This window comes from Chiloscyllium plagiosum, unplaced genomic scaffold (assembly GCF_037043375.1).
Source record: "Chiloscyllium plagiosum isolate Xiang-an unplaced genomic scaffold, Cpla_swu_hap1 HiC_scaffold_26, whole genome shotgun sequence".
Classification (NCBI taxonomy): domain Eukaryota; kingdom Metazoa; phylum Chordata; class Chondrichthyes; order Orectolobiformes; family Hemiscylliidae; genus Chiloscyllium; species Chiloscyllium plagiosum.
The window spans coordinates 51,991,994-52,009,596 of NW_028270164.1; the positions used below are offsets into that span (position 1 = coordinate 51,991,994).

The following is a 17,603-nucleotide window of genomic DNA, read 5'->3' on the forward strand; positions in this document are numbered from 1 at the left end:
ATACATGGGAATATTATTACCAGCAAGTTCCCCTCCAAGCCACTCACCATCCTGACTTGGAAATACATCGCTGTTCCTCCACTGTCAATGGGTGAAAATCCCCATACTCCCTCCCTGACATCACTGTCGGTGTACCCACAGCACATGGACTGCAGCAGCTCAAGAAAGCTTGAACCTTCATTCTGTTCAGAACCCTAGAGTGCATTTCTTTATTAAGTGAAGCTAAGCAGAGTCACATAATCCTAAAATCTACATTTGTTGCAGTTAAGAAAGATAGTACAATATTAGATTGACCAGTGATTATACATTGTGTGATTATAACTACGTAATCTTGAAATGTTAATTTCTCTTCTAATCAGAACTGTTTCCTGAAAAATGTTTCATTTATTGAAACGTGAGAAAATTCTAAGCTCCCGGTGATTGGGGTGAGGGGATCAGGTTAAAAGAATAAAATAGTTAACCTGAGCCCCCAACCCGATTGCAAACATGCTTGCTTCTGTTTTTACTCTGCGAGATTTCAAAGCATTTGAACAACTTGTACTGGAGAGTCCAGGTTTATTTTTTAATATTTTAACAAGGCCCAGGGAGTGCAATCAATGGTGAGTCTGGGTTGGACCATGCTTTGGGTGACAGTGAATGTTAGTATCTGCGATTCCTTTGGCAGCGATATGTTGACGGAGGGTTTACCAACATGCAGCCTTTAGACAATGCGAGAAACACCATCACTATTTCACCGTTTGCAGGAGAGATGGATATTTGTCCCAGGAACGCTGCTGACTGCTTCCTCATCTGGTTTGGGAAATGTAGCTTCGTGTTATCGCCTGAGAACCTGCATCGTGTTTCATCCGCTCTCTTCCCACCTCAATCTAAGGTAACCCGACACCCATGAGACCCTCTTCCACACTCTGTTCCCTTCCTTCTCACCTCCTTTCAACAACAGTCAATGGATGGCCAGCTGACACGAGGCCATTGTCATCTTCCTATCCCTTTCTCTCTGCCTTCTAGCCTCTGGTGAAAGGACTGCTCCCAGCACTGTGACTGAGTTTAATCTTGGGTAATAAGGCTGGGCAAGTGGTTGAAGTAGCAATGGGGAGCATTTTGAGCCAGCGATCATAACAAACTTGAATCTAACAGAGTTATAGAAAGGGACAAGAATGGGCTTGAAATCAAAGTTGTAAACTAGCGGAAAGCTGGTGTTAATAAGATCAGACATGATTTGGCCAGAGTGGATTGGGAATAGGTACTTTCAAGTAAATCTGTCTCAGAACAATGGGATATATTTCAGAAGGAAATATGGAGAGTACAGCGCTAACGTATTCCAATGAAGACAAAAGGTGAATATGCAGCATTGGGTTAAGAGAAAAAGGGAGGCTTATGAAGTCTACCGAGGGCTAAAAAAAAAACAGCATAGGCTCAAAAGGAGGATAGAGTGTGCAAGAAGGCACTCAACTTTCTGCATCCAATGGGGGTCCCACATGGGTCAGTGTTAGGGACCTTGCTGTTTGTGATTTGTGTAAATGATTTAGAATCGAATGTAGAAGGGTTGATCAGTAAGTTCGCAGATATTCCAAGAGTTGAGGGTTATAAATAATGAGGAGGATAGCCTCAGATTACAGGAAGGTATTGATGGGCTGGTTGGGTTGATCAATAGCAAATAGAGTTCAGTCTGGATAAATGTGAGGTGATGCACTTGGGTGGGACAACCCATAGCAAGGAGATACATGATGAGGGAAGCACTGAGGATCAGAGGGACCTCGGTGTACAGGTACACCACTCCCAAAAGGTATCAGCACAGGTAGGTAAAGTAGTTCAGAAGGCAAATAGGTTCCTTGCCTTTTATAAGCCGAGGCATAGAGTTTAAGAGCAAGGAGGTGATGCTGAATGGCATAAAAAGTTGGTTAGGTCACAGCTAGAGTATTGTGTGGAGTTCTGACCCCACATTATAGGAGGGAAGTGGTAGCACTGGAGAGGATGCAGAGGAGATTTACCAGGATGTTCCCTGGGCTAGGGATTTCTGTTATGGAGACAGATTGGACAAACTGGGATTGTTTTCTTAGAGCAGAGGAGGTTGAGAGAAGACATTATTGAGATGCATACGCTGATGAGGGACATTGATCGGGAAGACAGGAAGAAATGTTTCCCTTTGATGGAGGGATCAGTGACCAAGGGGCAGAATGTTTACAGGAGTTGTGAGGAAAAATGTTTTCACCCAGCGGGTGATGGGAATCTGGATCTCAGTGCCTGTAAGGATCGACGAGGGAGAAACCCTCAGCATTTAAGGAGTATTTAGATTATACACTTTCATTGCCAAGGAATACCAGGCCATGGGCCAAGTGCTGGAAAATGGGATTAGAATAGTTAGGTGGTGGTTTTTGATTAGAGCGCACACGATGGGCCGAAAAACCTTCCTCCGTGCTGGAGATCTGTCTGACTCCATGACTTTTCTCCTGTCCCTGAATCACAAAGTCTCAGAATTACTACGGTGCAAAAGAAGGCTATTTGGCCCATCATGCCTGCCCTGTCTCTGTGATTTAATCAGTTGTTAATAGCAAGTCTGGCTCCATTGTCTCGGGCCAGTTCCCTCTCATTTCCCCACACCATTATTATCCAAAAGACAATACAATGTCCTCTTCAATAGCCTCAACTGAACCTCCCTTCAACACATTTCCAGGCAGTGCACCCCAGACCCCAACTGTGTGAAAACGTTTTCTTTCATGTCATCTATACCTTGTTAGTCCTGTCTGGAGGGTTAGTGGAATTGAGTGGAGATTGGTGATGCAGTGAGCTTGAGCAGTGATTTGTTGGGTAGGTTGTCCATTGGGAGCATCACTGTGGCTTTTCTCTGGAATGGTTATAGTGATGACCTACACCACCTGCTGCAGATTCATGTGAATCGGGGCTGTACGTTGTGACACTCTGATTGTGCCCCTCGCCCAGGCCAGAAAGAACAGGTTCAGTTCCACTTGCCCTGGAGCTGTGCATTAAGATGGCCAAATGGGCTGATCAGACTTGGAGCCTTCCATGCCTGTCTGTGCCAGTGAAGTGCCACTCCCTCCTGACGTAGGAATGAGTGGTTAGTGGCTCACTGCCCAGTGAAGCAGGAAGCAGCTCCTGGTGGTTCTTTGGCCTGTGTGTGGAACCTGTAACAGTGACACTTTGTGTTTCAGATTCTGCGGAGGTTTCTCTGGAATGGTTATCGTGATGCCCTGCACTACTTGCTGCAGAATGGTGAGTCTGGATTCATGTGGGTCAGGATTGTAAGTTGTTACAATTCCAGGTGGTGTGCTTACTGAACAAGTCCCATTCCAGAGTGAAACCCAGCTTGTTAGTTCCCAGCGTTGCTCCTTTTTAACCATGGAGATCAGTTATTGAACACACAAGTGGCTGCTGGTATACTTTTAACGTGGAATAAGATGTTTATTAAAGGAGGAAGAATGTGACAGATTACAAAAGACAGTTTGGAAAGAATTAATGACAAACATCATAAAAGGATTCAAGCTCTCACTGTTCTCGATATCCTTCAAGCCTCCTGAACCTCAGTGAAGTGTTAATGTTCTGTCTTTGTGAAGACCCCTTGTTCACAATTGGGTTGCTATAGCTGCATTTAGTTTCCTTTCATTGAATATGCAGCAACTAGATAGTTTCTCTTTTACCTGGTGTCACTCACTGAGAGTCCTAAAGTAGATTGCAATCTAGCTCACAGTCAGTTTAATTTCAGAGCAACCATGAGTTCACTAACATCCAGTGTCAGCATCCCTTCACCCTCTGGCACGTGACACGTGATCTGACTTTCCCGAACAGTCTCTTTCTCTGTATCTTTGGACTCCTGTTGGTTGGCAATAGCACGTTTTCTTTCCTCTCATACTTTTTATTAAAATAATGCATTGAAATGTCAACAGAAAGAACTGTGGATGCTGTAAATCAGAAACAGAAACAGAAACCTTAGTCCACTCCTCCTTCACTCACAACAACCCCCCACAGCCCCATGGCACCTTCCCCTGCAACCGTAGAAGGGGTAACACCTGTCCATTTATTTCCTCCCTCCTCAGTGTCCAAGGGTCCAGACATACAGCAGCACTTTACCTGCACTTTTTACAATCTAATCTATTGTATTCATAATGTGGTCTCCTCTACACTGGGGCAACTAAGTGTAGACTGGGTGACTGCTATGTAGTACATCTCTGCTCTGCCTGCAAAACAGATCCTGAGTTTCAAGACGCCTGCCACTCCAACAGACCACCCTGTTCCCTGGCCAATATCTCTGTCTCAGGCTTGTTGCAGTGCTCCAGTGAGAGACGAAGAAACTGCAGATGCCAGAATCCAAGGTAGACAAGCAGGAGGCTGGAAGAGCACAGCAGGTTTCTGAAGAAGGGTTCCATCTGAAACATTGACTTCTCCACTTCCTGATGCTGCCTGGCTTGCTGTGTTTGTCCAACCTCCTGCAGTGCCCCAGTGAAGCTCAGCACAAGCTGGAAGAACAGCACCTCATTTTCTGCTTGGGAAGGCTGCAGGATTCTGGACTCACTGTCGAGTTCAACAACTTTAGGGCTTGAGCTCTCCCATGACGTTACCCCAAACTCCATACACCAGGCCTTGTTATCACATGGTCTGCTATTACACACACCCATTGTTTTCCATTAACAGTCTCCATTAACAGCTATTTGCCCTCCTAACCAGATCGTTATTGACTCCTTTGTCTGTCCAACGGTTCTTCTTGCTCTTTGACTCTCCCCTCACCTATCATTTACTCCTTACCCCCCTCCCGAACCATTAACTCTGCTTTCCCTCCACAGCTGCTGCCAGACCTGCTAAACTTTTCCAGTAATTTCTGTTATTGCATTGAGATGTTAAATCATCCCCATGTCACATCAACAAATGATTGGAGACACTGGATATTGCAAAGGCTATGAGCTGTGGTAATGTTCGTTAGCCAAGGAACAGGGTGGTGAAGTGGGTCAATCTGAATGATGGGCAGCAATGAAGAATAGGGTGATCTTGCTTTAATTGTATGGGGCTTTGATAAGACCACATCTGGAGAAGTATGTTGAGGGTTGGATTCCTTGATGAGGGATCGGCTTGTATTGGAGGTAGTTCAGAGAAGGTTCAGTCAGCTGATTCCTAGTTGAGTAGATTGGGCCTGTACTCTGGGGTGTAGATTCCTGGTTGAGTCGATTGTGCCTGTACTCTGGGGTTTAGATTCCTGGTTGAGTCGATTGTGCCTGTACTCTGGGGTGTAGATTCCTGGTTGAGTCGATTGGGCCTGTACTCTGGGGTTTAGATTCCTGGTTGAGTAGATTGGGCCTGTACTCTGGGGTTTAGATTCCTGGTTGAGTAGATTGGGCCTGTACTCTGGGGTTTAGATTCCTGGTTGAGTAGATTGTGCCTGTACTGTGGAGTTTAGATTCCTGGTTGAGTAGATTAGGCCTGTGATGGAAATGTGTTGCTGGAAAAGCGCAGCAGGTCAGGCAGCATCCAGGGAACAGGAGAATCGACGTTTCGGGCATAAGCCCTTCTTCAGGAATGAGGAAAGTTGGTCCAGCAGGCTAAGATAAAAGATAGGGAGGAGGGACTTGGGGGAGGGGCGTCGGAAATGTGATAGGTGGAAAGAGGTCAAGGTGAGGGTGATAGGTCAGACTGGGGTGGGGGCGGAGAGGTCGGGAAGAAGATCGCAGGTTAGGAAGGCGGTGCTGAATTTGATGGATTAGACTGAGACAGGCTGGGGGGAGGGGAAATGAGGAAACTGGTGAAATCCGAGTTCATCCCTTGTGGTTGGAGGGTTCCTAGCCGGAAGATGAGGCGTTCTTCCTCCAACCGTCGTTTCGCTGTGGTCTGACGATGGAGGAGTCCAAAGACCTGCATATCCTTGGTGGAGTGGGAGGGGGAATTGAAATGTTGAGCTACAGGGTGGTTGGGTTGGTTGGTCCGGGTGTCCCAGAGGTGTTCTCTGAAACGCTCCGCAAGTAGGCGGCCTGTCTCCCCAATATAGAGGAGGCCACATCGGGTGCAAAGGATGCAATAGATGATATGTGTGGAGGTATAGGTGAATCTGTGGCGGATATGGAAGTTTCCTTTGGGGCCTTGGAGGGAGGTGAGGGGGGAGGTGTGGGCGCAAGTCTTACACCTCCTGCGGTTGCAGGGGAAGGTGCCGGGAGTGGAGGTTGGGTTAGTGGGGGGTGTGGATTTGACGAGGGAGTCACGGAGGGAGTGGTCTTTACGGAATGCTGATAGGGGAGGGGAGGGAAATATATCCTTGGTGGTGGGGTCCGTTTGGAGGTGGCGGAAATGGCGGCGGATGATGCGCTGTACATGGAGGTTAGTGGGGTGGTAGGTGAGGACCAGTGGGGTTCTGTCCTGGTGGCGGTTGGAGGGGCGGGGTTCAAGGGCAGAGGATCGGGAAGTGGAAGAGATGCGGTGGAGGGCATCGTCGACCACGTCGGGGGGGAAATTGCGGTCCTTGAAGAAGGAGGCCATCTGGGATGTGCGTTTTTGGAACTGGTCCTCCTGGGAGCAGATGCGGCGGAGTCGAAGGAATTGGGAGAATGGGATGGCGTTTTTACAGGGGGCAGGATGGGAGGAGGTGTAGTCCAGGTAGCTGTGGGAGTCGGTTGGTTTGTAGTAGATGTCCGTGTTGATTCGGTCGCCTGAGATAGAAATAGAAAGGTCGAGGAAGGGGAGGGAGGAATCTGAGACTGTCCAGGTGAATTTGAGGTCGGGGTAGAAGGTGTTGGTGAAGTGGATGAACTGTTCAACCTCCTCGTGGGAGCACGAGGCGGCGCCGATACAGTCATCGATGTAGCGGAGGAAAAGGTGGGGGGTGGGGCCAGTGTAGTTGCGGAAGATGGATTGTTCCACATATCCTACGAAGAGGCAGGCATAGCTGGGGCCCATGCGGGTGCCCATGGCTACTCCTTTCGTTTGGAGGAAGTGGGAGGATTGGAAAGAGAAGTTGTTCAGGGTGAGGACCAGTTCAGTCAGTCGAAGGAGGGTGTCAGTGGAAGGGTACTGGTCGGTACGGCGGGAAAGAAAGAAGCGGAGGGCTTTGAGTCCTTCGTGATGGGGGATGGAGGTGTACAGGGACTGGATGTCCATGGTGAAAATAAGGCGTTGGGGACCGGGGAAGCGAAAATCATGGAGCAGGTGGAGGGCATGGGTGGTGTCCCGAACGCCTGTACTTTGGGGTGTAGATCCTGGTTGAGTAGATTGGGCCTGTAATCTGGGGTTTAGATTCCTGGTTGAGTAGATTGGGCCTGTACTCTGGGGTTTAGATTCCTGGTTGAGTAGATTGGGCCTGTACTCTGGGGTTTAGATTCTTGGTTGAGTAGATTTGGGCCTGTACTCTGGGGTGTAGATTCCTGGTTGAGTAGATTGGGCCTGTACTCTGGGGTGTAGATTCCTGGTTGAGTAGATTGGGCCTGTACTCTGGGGTTTAGATTCCTGGTTGAGTAGATTGGGCCTGTACTCTGGGGTTTAGAAGAATGAGAGGTGATCTCATTGAAATGTAAGATTCTGAGGGTGATTCAAGAGGTTAAGGAGACAGCTTAAAAACCAGGGTGTTTGTTTCCATTTGAAAGTATGAGTAATGAAGTAAGACAACTGGGCGGCACGGTGGCACAGTGGTTAGCACTGCTGCCTCACAGCGCCAGAGACCCAGGTTCAATTCCCGCCTCAGGCGACTGACTGTGTGGAGTTTGCACGTTCTCCCCGTGTCTGCGTGGGTTTCCTCCGGGTGCTCCGGTTTCCTCCCACAGTCCAAAGATGTGCAGGTCAGGTGAATTGGCCATGCTAAATTGCCCGTAGTGTTAGGTAAGGGGTAAATGTAGGGGTATGGGTGGGTAGCGCTTCGGCGGGGCGGTGTGGACTTGTTGGGCCGAAGGGCCTGTTTCCACACTGTAATCTAATCTAATCTAAACAACAGGTGCCTTGAGGCTGCTCTGTCATTAAATAAGATTGTGGCTGATTTGACTGCAATCTCAAAAATCGGTAAACTGCTTCCAATGCATTTATATCATTCCTTAAATAAGGTGACCAAAGCTGTACACAGTGCTCCAAATGTGGTCTCAACAGAGTCCTGTCTAACTGATACGTAACCTCCCTACTTTGGAATCAATTTCTTTCACAATAAATGATGAACTTTCCTGATTACCTGCTGTACCTGCAGATGAACCTTATGTGATTCACCTACAAGGATATCCAGATCTCTTTGCATCTCTGAGCTCTGCGATCTCTCACCATTTAGGTAATGTGCTTTTTTTGCTCTTTCTGTCAAAATGGATAATTTCACGTTTTCCTACATTATACTGCATTTCACAAATCGTCAGTCCACTCACTCACTTATATACTTTTGTAGTCTCCTTCACAACTTACTTCTTACCCACCTTTGTGTTGTCAGCGATGATACCTTCTGTCCTATCATCGAGATCATTTATATAATTGGAGGTTGACTGACAGGAAGGAGGCTTGATGAAATATTCAGACCTGGGTGTAGATGGGAGCCAGAGTTATTACCAACTTGATGATGTTACCACCATCTATAATGCCATATCTGTTGGCATTCTCCTTCAAATACGCTTCCATAATGAAATGTTGAAAGCATTTAGTTAATGAAGGTTTAGATGGTTTTTCGACGTTTTGTGACTCATCTGGTCATACATTGAACATATGGATCTCAGCAACAGATGGCCAGATAAAGGTTGGGGAGGCTTTCTATTGTTGCCAAGTCTTGGTCGAAATGCTGTCCTTGTTCCTAGACCTGCTGAGTCCAGATGCCTTGATAGTATCCAAGGTTCTATCAAGTCAGTGCTGTAACCCTCACACTCCCTCACAAAGGGGTGGGCAAGACACCAAGCAGCTGGAACAGGAGACATGCTTCAAGGTTGGCTCTCTCCAAGACAGACCATCTCAACACAAGACCCAGATCCTTGGAGGTACCAATTTCATATTTTACTGGTTATCCTCATTCTCTGAAGGCCCCATTGGTATTTTTCTTTCCACATATTGTTAGTTAGCTGGTGTACAAAGGACAGTTTATTAATGGAACTGAGCAGTTCCTTCAGTGTCAATGGGTGAAAATACAGGAGCTCCCTCCCCAACGACATTCTGGGTGTCCCAGTTCCAAATAAGCTGCAGTGATTCAAGAAGGCAGCTCACCACCACCTTGAGGGTGAGGTGTCGCTGGCTGAGGCATGACCTTATAGAGATTTATAAAATCACGAGGGGCATGGATAGGGTGAACAGCAAAGGCCCTTTTCCCCACGAGGGTGGTGAAGTCCAAAACCGGAGGACATAGATTTAAGGTGAGAGGGGCAACTTTTTCACACAAAGGGTGGTGCGTGTATGGAACGAGCTGCCAAAGGTAGTGGTGGAGGCTGGTACAATTACAACATTTAAAAGGCATCCAGATGGGTATGTGAATAGGGAGGTTGAGAGGGATATGGGCCAAGTGCTGGCAAATGGAACTAGGTCAGCTTGGAATGTCTGGCTGGCATGGACAAGTTTGGCTGAAGGGTCTGTTTCCATGCTTTATGACTCTATGACTAAGGGTTGGGCAATAAATGCTGGCCCAGCCAGCAACACCCACACCCACATAAACACTTTAAAAACAATTCCAGCCTCCAGTGGCAGAGCAGCATATTGGGAGTAAGGGTAACGGGAAAAGGGCACTGGAAACTTCCAGAATGAGCTCAAGCATTCACAGCATTCCAGGGGGAAAAGGAAATAAAACAATTGGATTGTTAATGGGGTAAATATCTTGGCCTGTGAGAATGATACGTTAACTTTCCTGTCTGAATGGTACTTGTAAAATGGTAGATGTGTTTTAAGCACTGAATTGGACCCAGATTAACTGCTGAGTTGTGAATTACGTGGAAGGGCAGGAGCAAGCCAAACTCAGTCAGTCTCTTGGACATTTCCTACCTTTCCCTTTGATGGTGTCTAACTGTACCTCAATTCCAAGTACTGCTCATTGCTTCAGATCTTTTGACATGCTTCCCTAGAAAACCCTCTTGATCTCAGTCAGGAAGGAAAGCTCCAGTTGTCTCCACATCCACCTTTTTGAGATTTCCAGAGTACCACTCCCCTTTCACTTCCTGGTTTTCCTCCTGAATATGTCCAGGTCTGCCTTTCATCTCCTATTCTCTTTATTCTGGGTTCCCCTGTCAGCCCTGACACTGGAACCTCCAGCTGTCTGTCTCCTGGGCTTGGTGTCCAGTGAGGTACGCTGGGATGTTCTGTCTGAAGGTGTACAATGAATGGAAATTATTGTTACACACAGACACAACACTCCTTGCCCTTTCTGTATTTCAGCTCCACACTCTGTGCGAGTGTGTGAAATGTATCCTTCTTTTCAGAGCAAGACTTGGGTGAAATGAAAGAGAGAAAGTGAGGGCTGCAGATGCTGGAGATCAGAGCTGAAATTGTGTTGCTGGAAAAGCGCAGCAGGTCAGGCAGCATCCAAGGAGCAGGAGAATCGACGTTTCGGGCATAAGCCCTTCTTCAAAGACTGTGTTTATTTCATCACAAGCACCAGCTGGTTCAAAGCATTTTATAGCCCATGAATAATGTTTTGAATTATTCATAGTTGCCAATTAACACGCAGTGAAACAGTGATATTAATGTCCATGAAGAAGGAGGCTATCTGGGATGTCCTAGAGTGGAATTAGTCCTCCTGGGAGCAGATGCAGTGGAGGTGGAGGAATTAGGAGTAAGGAATGTAAAGAATACCCTCTCCTCCACCTTGAGACCCTTCAACCCCTCGGGATCAATGTAGATTTCACCAGTTTCCTCCTCTCCCCTCCCCTCACCTTATCCCAGATCCAACCCTCCAACTCAGTACAGCCCTCGTGAACTGTCCTACCTGTCCATTTTCCTTCCCACCTATCCCCTCCACCCATCGCTCTGACCTATCACATTCACACCCCACCTTCGTCTACCTATCGCCTTCCGAGCTCCCTCCTCCCCAGCTCCCTCCTCCCCATTTATCTCTCAGCCCCCTTGGGCCCCATACCCCCATTCCTGATGAACAGCTTATGCCCAAAACGTCGACTCTCCTGCTCCTCGGATGCTGCCTGACCTGCTGTGCTTTTCCAGCACCATGTTACAACTCTGATCTCTAAGCATCTGCAGTCCTCACTTTCTCCTCGTTGATTACAACCCATCTGCTATGTCTCTTCCAAGGAAACCTACCTTGAAGAAGTTCTCCTCTCACTGAGTCTCTCTCTCACTGAGTCTCTCTTTCATGGAGTCTGTCTCTCACTGGGTCTCTCTCTCACTGGGTCTCTCTCTCACTGGGTCTCTCTCTCACTGGGTCTCTCTCTCACTGAGTCTATCTCTCACTGGGTCTCTATCTCTCACTGGGTCTCTATCTCTCACTGGGTCTCTATCTCTCACTGGGTCTCTATCTCTCACTGGGTCTCTCTCTCACTGAGTCTGTCTCTCACTGAGTCTGTCTCTCACTGAGTCTCTCTTTCATGGAGTCTGTCTCTCACTGGGTCTCTCTCTCACCGGGTCTCTCTCTCACTGAGTCTGTCTCTCACTGGGTCTATCTCTCACTGGGTCTCTATCTCTCACTGGGTCTCTCTCTCACTGAGTCTGTCTCTCACTGAGTCTGTCTCTCACTGGGTCTCTCTCCCTCACTGCACCAACCCCCGCGCTCCCCCATTGGGTGATCTCCTCTGCCCTGAATCTCTCAGCCACGTCCTGAAGCAGACTCAGTACCACAGCCACATCTCCTCCATCAGTGCCTGCCTACGAAACCAAGTGATCCCACATGGACTCAGAGCCACATTCAGAACATCACCATTTGGACCAAACCAGAAGAACCAGTAACTGCAGCAAATCCAAAGCTGCCAGAAACGGTACTCCCCCCGGATCCTCCACTCTATCCGCGCGGCCACACTCTCCCTGCAGTCAGACCCAGCTCAGCGTCACACTCTCCCTGCAGTCAGTCCCAGCTCAGGGCCACACTCTCCCTGCAGTCAGCCCCAGCTCAGGGCCACACTCTCCCTGCAGTCAGCCCCAACTCAGGGTCACACTCTCTCTGCAGTCAGCCCCAGCTCAGGGCCACACTCTCCCTGCAGTCAGCCCTGTCCCAGCTCAGGGTCACACTCTCACTGCAGTCAGCCCCAGCTCAGGGTCACACTCTCCCTGCAGTCAGCCCCAGCTCAGGGCCACACACTCCCTGCAGTCAGCCCCAGCTCAGGGTCACACTCTCCCTGCAGTCAGCCCCAGCTCAGGGCCACACTCTCCCTGCAGTCAGCACCAGCTCAGGGCCACACTCTCCCTGCAGTCAGTCCCAGCTCAGGGTCACACTCTCCCTGCAGTCAGCCCCAGCTCAGGGTCACACTCTCCCTGCAGTCAGCCCCAGCTCAGGGCCACACTCTCCCTGCAGTCAGCCCCAGCTCAGGGCCACACTCTCCCTGCAGTCAGCCCTGTCCCAGCTCAGGGTCACACTCTCTCTGCAGTCAGCCCCAGCTCAGGGTCACATTCTCCCTGCAGTCAGTCCCAGCTCAGGGTCACACTCTCCCTGCAGTCAGCCCCCACTCAGGATCACACTCTCCCTGCAGTCAGTCCCAGCTCAGGGTCACACTCTCCCTGCAGTCAGTCCCAGCTCAGGGTCACACTCTCCCTGCAGTCAGCCCCCACTCAGGATCACACTCTCCCTGCAGTCAGTCCCAGCTCAGGGTCACACTCTCCCTGCAGTCAGACCCAGCTCAGGGTCACACTCTCCCTGCAGTCAGCCCCAGCTCAGGGTCACACTCTCTCTGCAGTCAGTCCCAGCTCAGGGCCACACTCTCCGAGACCTACAAAGGACTCTTGCTGTTCTTCATCCTGTGAGGAATCCACACGCTCAACAAATGCTTTTTCTCCACCGTATTGGTCATCAAGGAACGTAAATACACTAACCTTTCGTGTACTTACCTCCACACTCGGGATTCCTCAAGCTTCCTTCTCTCGGCCTCCGGACGCCAACCACCATCCCCGTGGCAACCGATTATGTCACCTTCGTTCCTGCCGGCTCACAGACCACAGCCACCGCCCAATATGCCGCGCCTACACCATCGCTGCCAGAGCCACTGCCGCTGACACCACTGACAAGACGACCCGGCACGTCTCTCCACCCCTATGGTTGCTGCGGCGTCAGCCACTCCCACTCCCCACCGATGTCACTCACTGGAACACTGCCAACAAACACGCAGCCACCACATGGAACCTCACCTCCACCCTCGCGGGTGCCACCGGCTGCAACGTTTCCGCACCCTCCCACCCCCATGGTGTGCATCAGCCATGTTACCATGGCCACACCCACTCCAGACAAAGTCTCTGCCCCCAATCCCAACTCCAGCCCCACACCAGGTCCTAGCTCCCAGCCCTGCCTGGTTTTCATCCCCCCTGCCCCCTCCCCCCAACCTCCGCCTTATTGAGGATGAATGATCAATCCCTCCATCTCCTCCATGACTTTTGGTTCCCTGGCCCCCTACGCCTTGTCTTCACCATGGACGTCCAGTCCCTATACACATCCATCTGCTGTGGCGAAGGCCTCCAAGCCTGCCATTTCTTTCTCTCCCACCAACCAACCAGTCCCCTTCCACTGACACACTCATTCAATTGGCTGAACTGGTCCTCACCCTTAATAATTTCTCCTTCCAATCCTCCCACTTGCTTCAGCCCCAAGGGGTAGCCATGGGCACCTGCATGGCCCCCAGCTATGCCTGCCTCTTCATTGGCTATGTTACACATAACCATTCCCCAGCTTTTCCTCCACTATATCGATGACTGCATCGGTGCCACCTCATGCTCCCATGAGGAGGTTGAGCAGTTCATCAACTTCACCAACACCTTCCACCCCGACCTTAAATTTACCTCGACCATCTCAGACAGCTCCCTCTCCTTCCTGGACCTCTCCATCTCCATCAATGGCAACCAACTCAACACGGACATTAACTACAAACCCACCGACTCCTACAGCTACCTGGACTACACCTCCTCCCACTACCCCCTCCCAAATAAAAACGCTATCTCTTACTCCCAATTCCTCCGCCTCTGCTGCATCTACTCCCAGGAGGACCAATTCCACTACAGAACATCCCAGATGGCCCCCTCCTTCAGGTATCACAACTTCCCCTCCCATGTGGTCAATAATGCCTTCCAGTGCATCTCCTCCACTTCCCACACTCGGCCCTTAAACCCCACCCCTCCAACCACAACAAGGACAGAAGCCCCCTAGTCCTCACCTTCCACCCACCAACCTCTGGATAATTCGCATCATCCCCCACCATTTCCACTGCATACAATCAGACCCCACCACCAGGGATATATTCTCCTCCCGACCCCTGTCAGTGTTCCGCAGGCCATTCTCTTCCCAACTCCCTTGTTAGGTTCATGCACCCCACCAGCCCACACCCTACTCCCGGCACTTCCCCTGCCATCGCAGGAATTGCAAAACCTGCGCCCACCCCACTCCCCTCACCTCCGTCCAAGGCCCCAAAGGGTCCCTTCCACATCCAGCAGAGATGTTCCTGCACTTGCACACACGTCATCTACTGTGTCTGTTGCTCCTGATGCGGTCTACTCTACATTGGGGAGACGGGACGCCAACTTGCGGAACGTTTCAGAGAACATCTCTGCGACACATGCAGTAAACAATCCCATTGCCCTGTGGCTGGGCACTTCAACTCCCTCTCCTACTCCGCCAAGGACATGCGGTTCCTGGGCATCCTCCATCACCAAACCCTTACCATCCAACGCCTCAAGAACGAACGTCTCATCAACCGCCTCAGAAACCTCCAACCACAAGGGATCAATTTCACCAGTTTCCCCATTTCCCCTCCCCCACCTTATCCCAGTTCCAACTTTCCAACTCAGCACTGCCTTCATGACCTGCACTGCCTGTCCATCTTCCTTCCCATCTATGCGCTCCACCCTCCTCTGTGACCTATCACCTTCTCCCCGAACTTCATTGACCTATTGCATTCCCAGCTACTTTCCCCCCAGCTCCACCCCTCTCCTATTTATCTCTCAGCGCCCTTGGGAAACCAGCCTGATTCCTGAATAAAGATTTATGCCCAAAATGTTGACTCTCCTGCTCCTCGGAAGCTCCCTGACCTGCTGTACTTTTCTATGACCACACTTTTTGACCCTGATCTCCAGCAGCTGCAGTCCTCAATTTCATCCAGTTGCACAAACTAAGGGTCAGTTTACAGTGGGGTCTATTTCCCCGGGATTACCCCAGTTACTGTCGGAGTTTACCGTGGGGTCTATTTCCCCTGGGATTACTCCAGTTACTGTCGGAGTTTACCGTGGGGTCTATTTCCTCTGGGATTACCCCAGTTACTGTCGGAGTTTACCGTGGGGTCTATTTCCCCTGGGAATACCCCAGTTACTGTGGGAGTTTACAGTGGGGTCTATTTCCTCTGGGAATACCCCAGTTATTGTGGGAGTTTACAGTGGGGTCTATTTCCCCTGGGATGGCCCCAGTTACTGTCGGAGTTTACAGGGGGGTCTATTTCCCCTGGGAATACCCCAGGTGTTGTGGGAGTTTATAGTGGGGTCCATTTCCCCTGGGATGGCCCCAGTTATAGTGGGGGTTTACCATGGGATCTATTTCCCTTGGGAATACCTCAGTTATTGTGGGGGTTTACAGTGGGGTCTATTGCCCCTGGGAATACCCCAGTTATTGTGGGAGTTTACAGTGGGGTCTATTTTCCCTGGGATTACCCCAGTTATTGTGGGAGTTTACAGTGGGGTCTATTTCCCCTGGGAATACCCCAGTTATTGTGGGAGTTTACAGTGGGGTCTATTTCCCCTGGGATTGCCTCAGTTATTGTGGGAGTTTACAGTGGGGTCTATTTCCCCTGGGATTGCCTCAGTTATTGTGGGAGTTTACAGTGGGGTCTATTTCCCCTGGGAATACCCCAGTTATTGTGGGAGTTTACAGTGGGGTCTATTTCCCCTGGGAATACCCCAGTTATCGTGCGAGTTTACAGTGGGGTCTATTTCCCCTGGGAATACCCCATTTATTGTGGGAGTTTACAGTGGGGTCTATTGCCCCTGGGAATACCCCAGTTATTGTGGGAGTTTACCGTGGGGTCTATTTCCCCTGGGATTACCCCAGTTATTGTGGGAGTTTACAGTGGGGTCTATTTCCCCTGGGAATACCCCAGTTATCGTGGGAGTTTACCGTGGGGTCTATTTCCCCTGGAAATACCCCAGTTATTGTGGGAGTTTACAGTGGGGTCTATTTCCCCTGGGAATACCCCAGTTATCGTGGGAGTTTACAGTGGGGTCTATTTCCTCTGGGAATACCCCAGTTATTGTGGGAGTTTACAGTGGGGTCTATTTCCCCTGGGATGGCCCCAGTTACTGTCGGAGTTTACAGGGGGGTCTATTTCCCCTGGGATTGCCCCAGGTGTTGTGGGAGTTTATAGTGGGGTCCATTTCCCCTGGGATGGCCCCAGTTATAGTGGGGGTTTACCATGGGATCTATTTCCCTTGGGAATACCCCAGTTATTGTGGGAGTTTACAGTGGGGTCTATTTTCCCTGGGAATACCCCAGTTATTGTGGGAGTTTACAGTGGGGTCTATTTCCCCTGGGATTGCCTCAGTTATTGTGGGAGTTTACAGTGGGGTCTATTTCCCCTGGAAATACCCCAGTTATTGTGGGAGTTTACAGTGGGGTCTATTTCCCCTGGGATTGCCTCAGTTATTGTGGGAGTTTACAGTGGGGTCTATTTCCCCTGGGAATACCCCAGTTATTGTGGGAGTTTACAGTGGGGTCTATTTCCCCTGGGAATACCTCAGTTATTGTGGGAGTTTACAGTGGGGTCTATTTCCCCTGGGAATACCCCAGTTATCGTGCGAGTTTACAGTGGGGTCTATTTCCCCTGGGAATACCCCAGTTATTGTGGGAGTTTACCGTGGGGTCTATTTCCCCTGGGAATACCTCAGTTATTGTGCGAGTTTACAGTGGGGTCTATTTCCCCTGGGAATACCCCAGTTATCGTGCGAGTTTACAGTGGGGTCTATTTCCCCTGGGAATACCCCAGTTATTGTGGGAGTTTACAGTGGGGTCTATTGCCCCTGGGAATACCCCAGTTATTGTGGGAGTTTACCGTGGGGTCTATTTCCCCTGGAAATACCCCAGTTATTGTGGGAGTTTACAGTGGGGTCTATTTCCCCTGGAAATACCCCAGTTATTGTGGGAGTTTACCGTGGGGTCTATTTCCCCTGGGATTACCCCAGTTATTGTTGGAGTTTACAGTGGGGTCTATTTCCCCTGGGAATACCCCAGTTATTGTGGGAGTTTACAGCGGTGTCTATTTCCCCTGGAAATACCCCAGTTATTGTGGGAGTTTACAGTGGGGTCTATTTCCCCTGGGATTACCCCAGTTATTGTTGGAGTTTACAGTGGGGTCTATTTCCCCTGGGATTACCCCAGTTATTGTGGGAGTTTACAGTGGGGTCTATTTCCCCTGGGATTACCCCAGTTATTGTGGGAGTTTACAGTGGGGTCTATTTCCCCTGGGATTACCCCAGTTATTGTTGGAGTTTACAGTGGGGTCTATTTCCCCTGGGATTACCCCAGTTATTGTGGGAGTTTACAGTGGGGT

The 17,603-nt window shown here is 49.8% G+C and overlaps 1 protein-coding gene across 1 annotated transcript in view; it reads left to right on the top strand.

Moving 5' to 3' along the window:
- The window catches only part of LOC122549112 (patatin-like phospholipase domain-containing protein 2), a 134,339-nt gene that overhangs the window by 6,151 nt on the left and 110,585 nt on the right, over positions 1-17,603 (top strand). The window contains exons 3-5 of the mRNA XM_087973728.1: positions 665-871; positions 3,168-3,228; positions 8,748-8,924. Coding sequence (XP_087829854.1) covers positions 665-871; positions 3,168-3,228; positions 8,748-8,924 — 445 coding nt within the window. The remainder of the gene's footprint in view (positions 1-664; positions 872-3,167; positions 3,229-8,747; positions 8,925-17,603) is intronic.